General features: G+C 37.3%; 1 protein-coding gene across 9 annotated transcripts in view; it reads right to left on the bottom strand.

Annotated features, from left to right (window-relative positions):
• Positions 1 to 13,328, bottom strand: part of LOC139976217 (kinesin-like protein KIF1A) — a 97,819-nt gene that overhangs the window by 8,202 nt on the left and 76,289 nt on the right. For 5 of the 9 annotated variants that reach the window (XM_071984775.1, XM_071984779.1, XM_071984774.1 and 2 more), the window contains 12 exons: positions 12,294 to 12,412; positions 11,508 to 11,560; positions 10,899 to 11,007; positions 9,895 to 10,046; positions 9,452 to 9,557; positions 8,720 to 8,834; positions 8,073 to 8,203; positions 7,608 to 7,669; positions 6,647 to 6,718; positions 3,175 to 3,320; positions 1,972 to 2,220; positions 545 to 816 (listed from right to left, as the gene is read on the bottom strand). In XM_071984775.1, the coding sequence (XP_071840876.1) occupies positions 545 to 816; positions 1,972 to 2,220; positions 3,175 to 3,320; positions 6,647 to 6,718; positions 7,608 to 7,669; positions 8,073 to 8,203; positions 8,720 to 8,834; positions 9,452 to 9,557; positions 9,895 to 10,046; positions 10,899 to 11,007; positions 11,508 to 11,560; positions 12,294 to 12,412 (1,586 nt within the window). The remainder of the gene's footprint in view (positions 1 to 544; positions 817 to 1,971; positions 2,221 to 3,174; positions 3,321 to 6,646; positions 6,719 to 7,607; positions 7,670 to 8,072; positions 8,204 to 8,719; positions 8,835 to 9,451; positions 9,558 to 9,894; positions 10,047 to 10,898; positions 11,008 to 11,507; positions 11,561 to 12,293; positions 12,413 to 13,328) is intronic. The other 4 variants (XM_071984777.1, XM_071984781.1, XM_071984780.1 and 1 more) reach the window with 2 other exon arrangements.

A 13,328-nucleotide genomic window follows, 5' to 3' on the forward strand; every position in this document is an offset into this window, starting at 1 on the left:
TCTCACTCGATCACTCGACCGATTTAGGCGGTTGGCATGGACCCATTTGGAAGGGCCAGAGTTAGATTTAAAAAAAATAGGAGGTGTGGGCCCAGGGTAGCTGATGCAGACTCCAATGAAGGTTTACACATCTAACGGTGTATTCTGAGGCATATTTTGACTTTGGTCTATAACTATGTCTGTAATACAAAGTTGTGCCAATGAAATACTCTTTGAATTCGGGCTTTCACCAATTCACATGGGAGTGTTAGCTCAGTGGTTAACGCCTGTGCCTTCCAATAATAAGGTCCCCGGTTCGAATCACTCCAAGATTAATGTATGTCGTCCAGTTACAGAGTTGTTGACAATTGACAATTCTTCATCATGGACGTTAAATATGAATCTTAAAGACTGACTTCGGTCAGCTTGTGGCTTTGATTAGCCAATGAGGCTTCTTTGCGAGTTCCTGCTTGCAGGAGGATCTAAAATACATACATACATACAAATGATCTATTCATGCTCTCACTGACCCCCTACATACTCCCATCACCCACCCTTGCTTTACCTTATTCTGATTTCATCCACCTCCGGTACGAACATAGGACGGTGGTATTTCCGGTGCCCAAATTCGTCCAGATCTCCTTCAACGCCTGTCCGCTGTAAGCCCGGTAGGTCGGTTGGAACGGGCACCTTCCTTCCGTTCTGTGGTTCAAGGGACGACGCCTCCTGAATCATAGGATTGGCAACAATATCATTGGTAGAGGTTACAGTGCCATCGCATGGCTGCTCGCCATCCTCGTCCGCAGACTGAAGTGTAACCAACGGCAGTTCCATGACCTGAGGTGATGGTATTGGGTGGCATGCACGACCAAATTGGCAGGAGGGTAGATGGGTGAGTATGAAGGACACCCGATGCAAAACCAAAATTCAAAGCGGAATGGCAGAGAGTATTAGTGGGTTGGTGGGTGAGTGGGTTGGTGGGATAGCAGTGACATGGAGACAAAAATATGGAAGAATCATGCGTAATTTCAAAATAAGCAAAATAAATTGGATATATGCAAATGACGGGAGATAAAAGAATCGGCCACACAATATGAAGAGACGGAACAGATTTGAAAGAGCAATTAATAGCAGAACCAAAAGGTGTGTTACCAGATGGAAAAATAAGACATGAAAATAAAGCATAAAATTAAAAAAAAATGAATAAAAAGTTAAAGATTAATAACGTGGGAAAAACACAGGAGATTTTGATGGGGGGTAGCATGTTGTGTGTGTATGTGGGGGGGGTTGAAATTTATATTATTATTATAATCAAAATAAAAAACAAAGAAACAATTCAGTACAAATTATAAAAAAAGCAAAGATAGTTTATATATGAGAAAGTAGATGGTTATAACACAAAGTTTCGCATGGTCAAAAATAAAGCAAAAAGCATGGGGTGTCATGGAGGTTTGTGGAAAGTAGGATGAAGAATTGCGGTGAGTGGGAAAAGGGGTTGAAGGAGGGTAAGAAAAGAGGTATCAAAATGACCTTTGTTAGTGAAAGAAACTATCCACGCAGCAGTCAATTAGTATAAACCACCGCATATTATGATGATAACATGCAAAATGTGAATGAATGATGTGGGAGAATCAGTGAGTTAAACCCCCCCCACCATCCCTCCCACTCCTCAACCTCACCTCCCCCCCACTCTGGGTATCAAAACATACTATATATTTATGTATTCTGGGTGGTAATTCATTTTAATGTTTTCTCCTATGGCAAGAAGTCTGAACACATGATCAATTCCTTGTGCCACCATCATCCCTCCCCTCTTACCCTTCATTCGATTGTTACACCCCTGATGACTATTAAGGAAATATCTTCAAACAAACACACACGTCCAAGAGGAGTTTTATTACATGAAATGTTTGGCAGTTTTCTTCTTCTAGAATACTTCCAAATCTATATCTTTCTTGTCAAATGCCAGGCAATTTTTCTAGACTATTTTACCTTTCCAATCGGTGGGCTAAGCTGTGGTGGTTGAGACTGCGTGAGCAGTTTGAGACAGCGGGTGATCAGAGATTTCTCCCGCTCGGAGGAATCTGTCTCGTCACTTCCGTCGGTGGCAAGCAGGCTGTCTTGGGAGGTGGACATCTCCTTCTGCAGAAGATTGATCTGACCGTCCCGAATTTCACGAGTGTTGTACTGATCCTGAGCTAGTTTCTCGCGTAGCAAGAGTTCGTGTCTAGCTTTCTCCACCTGCAAAAAAAAGAAGGGGGTTATTGAGAACCATATTCATATTCCATAAATAGAGAAAGAGATGGAACAGAAGAACTTAATTAAATGTATTTTGTTATAAATGAAATTGAACATATATTTACATAATTTAAACTTAAAATTGGCTTAAAATGGCTAAAACTTGGCTGAAAATTTTAACTTAAAATGTCCATACATTAATGGTAATACGGCCATCAGCAATTAAAAATTACGGAGTGTTAGCTCAGTGGTTAACACCGGTGCCTTCCAATCATAAGGTCCCTGGTTCGAGTCACTCCAAGATTTATGTATGTTGTCCAGTTACAGAGTTGTTGACAATTACAATTCATAATCATGGACATTTAATATGAATCTACGAGACTGACTTCGGTTAGCTTGCGGCTTTGATAAGCCAATGATGGCTTCTTTGCAAGTTCCTGCTTGCAGGAGGATCTAAAATATATACATACATGCCTTTTCTTATATCATTTCCAAATTTATGAAGGAAGATGGAAATAAGACTGTTTAAATGTTTAAGTCATTCAAATCAGCTTCTGGAGTTTGGTGGTAAAATAAGTATTTGAGATCATGAAGGTTATTTCATATGAAACACTGAGGGCAATGACTAGAGTTAAAATTTGTCTCATATGATTTTAATTATGTGCACCAAAACCAACAACAGAAATATCAACATCATAGCCTTCATCTCTCCATTATCTTTTCAGTTCTTCTCGGGTATTCTGGGAATCCTAAGCACGTCGTACAGAACTCACACTTTTCTTTGATAATTTACCCCAACAGTTAAAAAGAGTAAAGTGTAATAAATGAATTAAGCAACTGTTGTCACTTTAATTTTCTGCAATTTCCCCACAGATGTTTGATTTTACCCTTACCTCTCCCTCCTCCCCCCCACCCCCACCAACACTCATCTAACACAATCCTCCCTTCCATGTATACCTCTTCTAATCGGGCCAGTTTCTCTAGTTCCCACTGATGGTCTAAGATGAGAGAATCAGCACGAGGGCGCCATCCCTTCAAGTTCTCCTCTCCCCTTACGTAGGTGCCCGATGTGTCGATGACTTTACGTTGACGTCTTTGTGTACCTGTGGTGGACCGAAAGATCTTATCGGTTAAAAACTGAAATTTCTCTCCGTTATTTTTCAGATTTCTTTAAGTTTTACAGGGACTGAAACTGCTTTGGAATGAGAGGAAGTTCAGAGGGGTGGGGAAAGGGTGTGGGGGGGTGGAGAAGGTCCTAGGTATTGTGTCATACATCTTACTACAAACCTTCTTGTTTAAGAAACAAAACTTACATGAAACAAAAACTCAACATAATGAAAATACCAAATAAATAAATTAAGCATCTCAAAACCCAGACCTTCAATGAAAATTTGAGGGAACTAATTTGAGCAAGAAATAAACAAAATACATCCCTAAATGAGGTAATTGCACCAAAGATGACAAAGGTATATGACTAAACTCAAATGCAGATTTGCCCTGTGCAAAAAAAAAAGTGACAGCCAATGAAAATTGAAGAGGAGTTTTATCCCAGCGATTTACTGTCTCTTCAATTTCCAATGCATATCAAAGATACAGAAATGATAAACATTTTACACAAAACGACAGCGGTAGAATACACACAACAGGGAAACAAAACAGCTCATGCATATTCATAAATATAATCTCACATCCATTTAACTGTTTTTAACTACACATAAGAATGAAAATAATGGATGAATATTCTCTTTAGAAAAAAAACGTTCAAATGCAGTGTACATAGGACAAATGGTGTAAAAACCAGACTTTTGAATTAAATCCTGGATTCTGTGGGTTCTGTTGCAAGTATGGAATTTGCAAAAGGTGCATTGTTAGATACAAAATTTGTATGAAAAGTAATTAAATCCCTTCTTCCACTACTTGTTAGGAACAATATAATTGTGCATATTAATATGATATGCTTTGTATTCAATTTCTGCTTGCTCTATTTCGTCAGACTTAAAATTCAAAGTTTTTATACCAAGAAGACCCAAAGAGGGTGATGGCAAGGGTTATCAAGAACAACTTGTTTTATCGTTGCAAATTATGTTTTCTAACTCAAGGATAATGTTGGACAAGGAAGAAAGGTGCAAAGGGGGAGGAGGGGAGGGGTGGGGAGGGAGGTAGGTGGGTTCAGAACTTTGAGAACTACATGGATCCAGCAGTAATAGTATATAATATAAAATAGCCCAGAATATTCTTTGAATGTGCAAGCAATATATATCGTGTAGCTAAACATACAACAGCTGTTGTTATTGTACAAAATCTTAATTTTGCCTGCCAGAGATTGACTGAAGACTATAAATGAAGGCACATATTTTGTTATAATCTATTGATTGACATAATTCCAAGTAATTTGCACCATAAAATATTGCTCCGATTTTTAAATGTGGTGGCAAGCTGAAGGTTGGCAATAACACATGCAGAGTATACAGTACACAAGTAATAATTATAGAACAGCAAATATTTACTGTGGGTCATTTACCTTCACCAAACTTAATAATAGACGGTTGTATTCCAATACTTTCGAGGTCCTATAGCCAAATTATCTGTTAACTATCCTCACATCGGTATTTCTCTTCTCTGAAGCATCTTAAAATTCATGATGCGAAGAAAATTTCTCCTTGGCTTTTTTTTCTTACCAAGGTTGATGATGCTTGTATAATTTCACTCCACTATATTTTTTGAGGTTGCATTATTTCTTGTATCACATGCAAACCTGTTCACTCCACTCTTCATTTCAGAGGTAATATTATATTTGAGGTTACACTGTTTTTTGTATCACATGCAAACCTGTTCACCATTTCAAGTCACCAAAAAAAAAAAAAAAATTAATCAAGGCCTGGAAGAGACTTATTTCAGGCACACACAATTTAAAAGTAATTTCCACAGGTTATGTTTATGTATTAGTGTTAGTAAACCACCATAGAATCTCAAAATATTTTAGTAGAACCCACATTGCGTGAACCCAACACCCAACACCGTACAGCCGATATTGGGACTATGGATCGTGTTTTAGCCTCATTCAATCAGTCTGTAGCACAGCCAGCATAATAGTATTTCTTATATTTTGTGTCTTTACCAAAACCACACAGTGCAGTGCCATCGTCATTAAGGAGAGTAAGGTAACCATTACATATATACAAAATGGTTGGCATCTCTTTAAACAACTAATCAAATGAGGAATTGTTGTATTGCTCCTAATACTGTTGTATTCCCCTACTACTCAAGGAGTGTTAGCTCAGTGGTTAATGCCGGTGCCTTCCAATCATAAGGTCCCCGGTTCGAGCCACTCCAAGATTAATGTATGTCGTCCAGTTACAGAGTTGTTGACAATTGACAATTCATAATCATGGACGTTAAATATGAATCTAAGAGACTGACTTCGGTCGGCTTGCAGCTTTGATAAGCCAGTGACGCTTCTTCGCGAGTTCCTGCTTGCAGGAGGATCTAAAATACATGCAAACATATTTTGATTGCATTGTTTGCTTATGTTGTTTTTCCCCCTAACGTTGGAATACAAACAAATACTTTTGATTGATATTTGATTGATTACATGTCTCCTCTCAGTTTGAATATTGCAGATGAATGAAACCCTGCATGTTTCTTCAAAGTATTTGACCCTGGCTGTGCTACAGTGGCTGACCTCAATTATTCGTACGACCTTTGACCTTTGTAAATATTGACTGACCTTTCTTCCTCTTCTTGGTATAGTGTCTCATAAATAAAAAGTGGGCTGATTAAAAAGTCAAAAGCAGGGACTTTTAAAGACAAGAGATAGCAACATTTCACACTTTAACAGAAACACACCTTCTAAAATGTTGCATTTTTGGTTGATAAAAGCTGCAAAAGCAATCTTACATTTACAGAAACAGAAGGAAAACAAAAATATGACAAAACGGGAAGAAGCATTAAGAAAACAACAAAGCCAAAGACAGCATAGGAAATACAATCAGCGACCACTCTTTTTACTAAACTGACCATTTCTGTATCACACAAATTATCCAGAAACATGACATCCCCTATTGCTTCAATACAATCCTTGATGTCTCATACAAATACCTTTCCAAAGCCTTGTGACGTTCCCTTCATTTTTATTCAAAGACACTTTTTTTGAGCAGCAATATGTGAATGATTAAACAAGACTTTTGAAGAAATATGAAAATGGATTTTGTTTTTTTTTATAAAGAAAAAAAGAAAATATGAACACCAAACAAAAGTGGACTATTGACTAATAAAGGAAAGAAAAGAAAAAAAATTAAGAATGATAAAACAAACAAAATTTCACAAAAATTTGCATAAGATATGAAGACAATCAGAGCTTAAAGAAGGCTTGACATAGAGAAAAGCAGGATCTATCCAGGACTAATACATTAACCATCAAGATTCTTACCACTAATTTGTGGCGAGTTAGGAGCAGTCGATTCAAGCAGTTCTCTTAGATCATTGTGACTGAGCGAGAAGCCTGTAAGTGGGAAGTTTTTTTGGTTTTGTAAAAAAAATTAGATTTGTATGTGGAGATTTGGTTTTGGGCAAAGCACCAGATATTCTTATAAGTATTAGCAAAAGAATGAAGAAAAATGTACCATTTTCTTGTCAATGTTCTGGAAAGGTTTTCTTTTTTGGGGGGAGGGGGGAGGAAAATGCATCAAACTGTATTATAGGACAATAGGACAGACCTTGCCCCTCCCCCACCCCCCACCCCCTTGTCGTATTCATCAAAGTGAACATAAGCTAATTGTCAAAACCAAAAGATGACAGAATAAAAACAAATCTCCCACATCCAGATTCCCAGTACCACAAAGAGCGAAGACAAAAGTCAATTAGCAAGGAGTTAGTGTTCAGGATAGCACTTTTAAGATAAGAAATAACTGGAAACAGAGGAAAGTTGTGTGAACCCAATCGAATACCGTTTACTTTTGAAAATGGCCGAGATATGACCTAGAAAGGAAATACCGATTTGGAATATGATGCACTTTTCATTTTCTACCTCAATTTTTTTGAATGAATCACTGCATCCTCTTTGGTCCAAATATTTTTTTTTGGGAAGTCGATGGTAAATGAATGAGAGAAAAGATAAACAGAAATTCAAGATTCACTTGTGAAAAAAAAGTACAAAAAAGTAGTTTTATCAAAGGAATCGCTCGTGATAATGGAAAGGAATTTACTTTAAATCTGAGAGACATTTGAGAAGAGTCAGACTAAGTCAATTTTTAAGTTTTGTAATGAATTTTATTCTTTAAAATTACAGAGTAAACCCTCACTTTAAATCAAATCCCCCCACCCACCCCCACCCCCACCCCCCGCCAAAAAAACAAAACAAGAAAACAGAAAGAGAAACAAGAGTTACAAACCTGGACTCAAGGCTTCTGCAGATCTTCGCAAGGAGACCTCATAAATTCCGCTCACTTTGTTGCTGCAGGGCGGAAGATGTATGAAAAATGGAAATATCAAAATAATGTTGACGATTTGAAACAGGCATTCTCAATCTTCCTGGATAGTATGGAACATTTATATCATTCCATGGAAAGAGAAGTCACATTCAAAACCAATTCATCTCTCATCTGAATCAAACAGATAATTCACCACAATGTATATCATCAGCAAACATCTCCATCTCGTGTCAGGGACATGCCAAGGAATGATTTATGCAGTGGGGGGAGGGGGGGGGATTGGCAGGAAATACGGCAAAAGTTCTACTAGAAGATAAATAACAAACTTAAAAATATACCCAAGACCTGAACATGTAAATTGAAATCTTTCAAAGACAATAAAGTTAAAAATATTACTCTTCTATCACAAGTGAATTCAAGACTTACATCTCCATAGGTTTGTACGAACTCCCAAAGAGGGTCCTTAGGGTGCGGGAGGGGCTGGTCCTTGCATCCCTCTCGTACATGAGGAGACAGATGTCCTTGGTGATGCAAGCAGACTGACCGCAGTTTTCAAGCTAGATGTGAAGAATACCAAACAACTCGTAAAATACAAAAAAACTAGACAAATTCTGATGTAAGTAAGAAGGTGTCAATAAATGACATCATGATTCCGTTTAGCGACCTTGGGTCTACATCAAGTCGCTGGTGAAGTTGGGCCAGTTTCAAGTATGTTTTCTTTTGGGGTATGAAGGGAGGGAGGGGGGGGGTGAGGAGTTGAAAACTGTTCAAAGAAGGAGGAAAAATGAAATTTTCTGAAGGTCTTTAAACCTCTCTTCCCTTTTTTTCTTATTACTCTCATATCTTTTCTTGCTCTCATCAGATATTCATAACCATGTGAGGATAAAATGTGAAGTTGGCAAATGCTGAATGCATCATGTCTTTTCCATGAGATCAGAATATGGCATATGTGATAACACTATGCCTTATGGGGGTTTCCTGTGACATTTGTTGGATGTACAAGCAAAAGATACATTCCAAATTGAAAAGAAGTGAAAGCAATTTAAGGAAAAAAGAAGGAAAAAACAACTTACTTCAAGGTAAGCTGAGAGGGTAAGATACACTGCCTCTCCATAGGGGGTGACTCGATTAAGGAGGATGGAGTTATGAAGAGAACTGTCCCAAGCCGCCTCAAATCGGAAGAAAGTTCTAGGATAAAATCAGATAAAATGTTATGATTGTCGTTAGAATACAATGAAGAATTAAATGTTATGAAAGCTGACTAAACTCATTTAAATAACAGAATACATAAAACCATTGTTCCCTGAAGTATAAAACTCATGCACTCTTTCTATTGATCACTGTGGAGATTTTCCAAAGACAAAATTTCTACTGATAAAGAGTGCATTACCATCAAAATAAGACTATTTCTCTTTACAAGCCAACAAACCAGTCCCACTTGCTATGGAAACTATTGTTGCATGAAGCAGACAAAGTTTACAACATGTCAAAGTTACTTTTATATCATTCAATATTTAGAAAATACATCCTTTCTGCAATCTTTTTTATCTTGGCAGGGTAGGGTGGGGTGCCCACAAGGGGTGTGCAGTCAGCTTCAGAGGAAGATGGGGGAGAGAGGGGGAGAGAGGGGGGGCGAGGGGGTTAGCCAGATCTAGATTGTGACAGATGGGAAAGGCACTCTATTAAAATTATAAAAAAATGATTAGGGAGTGGTTTGTCATTGATGGGAGATCTGCCCGCTGTCCCTTCCCACCTCCCCCCGCCACTAGACACCATGGCTATATACCATGCACTGGTCTCCTCACCTGTCATCCCCGGGGTGGACGATGTAGTTGGCTGGTAACAGGTTCAGAGATAGAACAGAAGTCTCACTGTCTGGCTCCGTAACTTCTACCGTATTTCGGATCCGTCCTACAAGATGAAACAGATAGTTTTTGCATGAATATTAGACCAGCAAAGCCACTGGATATTCAGAAATGTTTAGTAAATTATGACAATTTGATTTATTGAAAGATATGTGGTACTTACGTAGATATATTTGAGGGGTTTAATAAACCTATTCCATACGTATGTATGGGTGTGTGTGTGTATGGGTGTATGTATGTATGAAATGCACTATGGATGAACAACTTCAGTTTCCAATAGAAACTAGCAGTTTCTAGGTAACATGACACCATTACAATACCTATCTCTTTTATGTATCAACAGTTTAATATCCTACGAGCAAGTACGATTCTTTGGCACTGACCTACGACTAGTTCTCTGACGTCCTTCCAAACCAGTTCGTTGGTCGCCTCGTGGATCACCGTGATTGCGATTCGTCGCTGGATGCCCTGGTGGAGCAAAAAGACGCCGTTGCAGGGCGTATCGTCCAGATGATCAACGTACGCGGGAATGTACCTGTAGACGAAAAAAAATCATATTTATCAAATACTATATTTTAATGTAGTCATGTAGCTCATTTAGCTAAACTTGTCATTTAGCTTTTGAAGAAGATCCTGCTAGGATCGAAACGTTAGGCCATCTTACTTTTACACATTCTCTTACACAGGCTCTCTAGTGGATAAGCAGTTTGCTAACAGTTTTATTTTATTTTGACTATATTTTAATAGTACAAAGGTTTATTCAGAGACAGAATTGTCAGCTTATTGTAGCATTGATTCCAGAAAATGATCACACCAAGACAATGGCGTACCCTCCAGTTTGATTGTAGTCTTAAAAAAATAAAAAATAAAATAAAAAATGCATAGACCAGGTTTTCACATCATAACTAAATCGGGTAAATTGATCACCATCACGAAACCTATACTATCATTAACATTAATTTTATTATAACAACTGTGGAAAACTTTTTAAAAGATATTTTTAATTTTTAATTTTTTATATTTAAATCATCTGGGGCATTTTTATGATACTTAACGTTTTGGTGTCACTTCAGTCCTGCCATGCGGACAACTCGTTTGTTACTTTGCAGATGTTTTCAACTTTGACTCCACAGATTTTAAAATTTGATGTTATCAAAAAGACACATGAATAAAAGGATGAGATGAGAAATATCTTTCAAATTAACTGCTTTATCAACTAAAAATAACTGTCTAGAAAACTGAAATGCATAAATGATAAATGGTCCGTTTTATAAATCTCACAAGGATCTTCTTCGGAGGCAAAGTTTTCTTATGATGAAGAAATCCTGCAAGAATGAAACTTTAAAACGGGGAAAAAAACCAAGATAGATGAATGGCCAATACTTACTCTCCAGATGGAGCCAGTTCGCATATCTCAAACCAGACCAACAAATCGTGTTTTGAGTGAAGGTGGCTGGTACTTGGAGTGTTTATAAGACCAATTTTTGGAGATGGAACTGGAAAAGGAAATGAAAAATTACGGAGTGTTAGCTCAATGGTTAACGCCGGTGCGTTCCAATCATAAGGTCCCCGGTTCGAGTCACTCCAAGATTAATGGGCACGTGCTCCCCCACTTTTTTCCAAAATAGCAAATGTGCCCTATTGGCAAATAATAAGTGCCCCTTTGATGAAGAACTGTCTTTTAGATATCTTAAGCCTTTGTTAATTTTAATATTTAATTTTAATTATTTATTTTTAGTGTGTACATGCTATTTTTAATTAGCATCCCTCATCTTCTTGTAGCACGGTTAACAATAAACAATCTCAATAAATAGTATTGATAGCATACTAACACATCATATATATTTAAGTGATATGGCCGGTGTGTATTGGTTTATAGCATAACAAGTGGTGGTTGTGGAATGAGAAATTGCCCCTCTGATGTTGGTCCCCCCCCCCAATTTTTTGGAAGCTTTCTGCCCCTCTGTACATATCTGAAGGTATCTAAGATGCTCACCTGGTCTGGCTAGTGGTAATGTCGGCGGGAAGATGCGCTTCGAAGGTCGGACTCTGAAATGCGACGGAAAGACAACTTGCTTTAGTTCTACGAATAATGCTGCTGATGTGAACATTAGCTATTAAAAAATTGGTCCGCTCTACTATGAGAAGAACATAGACATTTGACCTGAATGCAATATAACTAATTCAAAGACATCTGGTGCAATAAAAAAACACGGTAAAACAGAAATATGTAAAGTAAAACAGAAATTATGCTAAGATGGAGGAAGCGAACAAGAAAGACATGAGATATTTAACACTTGCACCGTGCCTGTGGAACTCACTTCCAGAACATGTAAAAATGTGCAATACTGTGAACGGTTTCAAATCAGCTCTCAAAACGTACCTTTTCACCAAAGCATATATGTTATAATTGTTATTATTATGTTAAGCGCTACGAGAATTATTTCATAGTTTGTTTGGCGCTATATAAAAATGAAGTATTATTATTATTATAAATGATGTTAGTTTTATGTTTTGAAATTAGAGAAGAAATAACCCTCTTCTGAACTTTTGTGGCAATCATTTCAAGGAATACCTACCTCCCCCCCCCCCCCCCACACACTTACAATAACTTCTGACAATCTTCTAAACTGTTCATCAGGTGTATGGGTTGCACTTTGGGTATCAGCCTCTACTGCTGTCCTGCACAAGCACCAAAAACAGCTGTGTGCACAATAATTATTTTTTGTTTTGTTTTTATTTGTTAGTATATGTTTTGTATAAAAATTGACAATATCCTCACCTGGTATGTTGTTGGCTCTGGGTATGAAGAGGGTGTGCTTGGTAATGCCCCAGTACCTCAAAGACAACAGGAGAGGTCTTTATATAGTCGACGAACGCTTTCGTAACAGTCACAGAGATCTGTTTTAAATCACAGGAAAGATCAAACATGATTAGGACATTTATTGTGGATCAGCAGAGGGGAAAGGGATTTCACCTCAACATATTTTGATTACTTTTCTGTCGACTGATGGAAGATTTAAAAACAAACATATGCATTAATATGTAATGAATAAATCAACAAGAACTGGAATAGGTACTTCCACAAAAAGGTGGCATTAAATTATGCTGAATTGTATATTGCTGGATTTGTAACATATTTATACTACGAGGGATGACATCATAATAGCAAGACTATAATACATGTATTGGTTGCTATGGTGACATCATTCACTCTGTTGTTGCCAGGTGCAAAATAAAACCAATATATGACAAATGTATTTCTAAGTTGCCATACAGTATGCTATGAAGCTGTGACTTTGACCTATAGATGCAGACAATCTCAATTTTCTAGAGCAATTAACTTTTGCTACCAAAATATCCCTTTAAGAAATTTATATATAAAAATTACAAATCATAACCTAAAAGCTAAGTCCTGAAACCAAGACATAAATATATAGCATACTGACCGCTCCTTCTTTTACCACACCGACCACTTCTAATAAACTGACCACTCCTTTAGTATGTAAACAAGTATCAACATTTAAAGAGTAAAAACAGACACTGCTAAAAAGCATGCATTTTCACCAGTGTACTGGGCACATTTAAGGCAATTAAAGACAAAAGCTTGTACTGAAAAATGGCTGAACAGAAAAACAAAAATAAAATGATGGAAGGTTTTCAGCAAAGGTTTACCAAAGACGTAAACTGTGGAACTGATATAGCACACAGATGAAAACTGGTTTTAGTTTTGTAACATAGAAAACATTTTCAAAAAACTGTTTCCGTTACCTACAACATCATAATTTGCAAATATTGTTCACATTCTTTCCTTTCT

Source organism: Apostichopus japonicus, chromosome 11 (assembly GCF_037975245.1).
Source record: "Apostichopus japonicus isolate 1M-3 chromosome 11, ASM3797524v1, whole genome shotgun sequence".
In the NCBI taxonomy this organism is placed as follows: Eukaryota; Metazoa; Echinodermata; class Holothuroidea; order Aspidochirotida; family Stichopodidae; genus Apostichopus; species Apostichopus japonicus.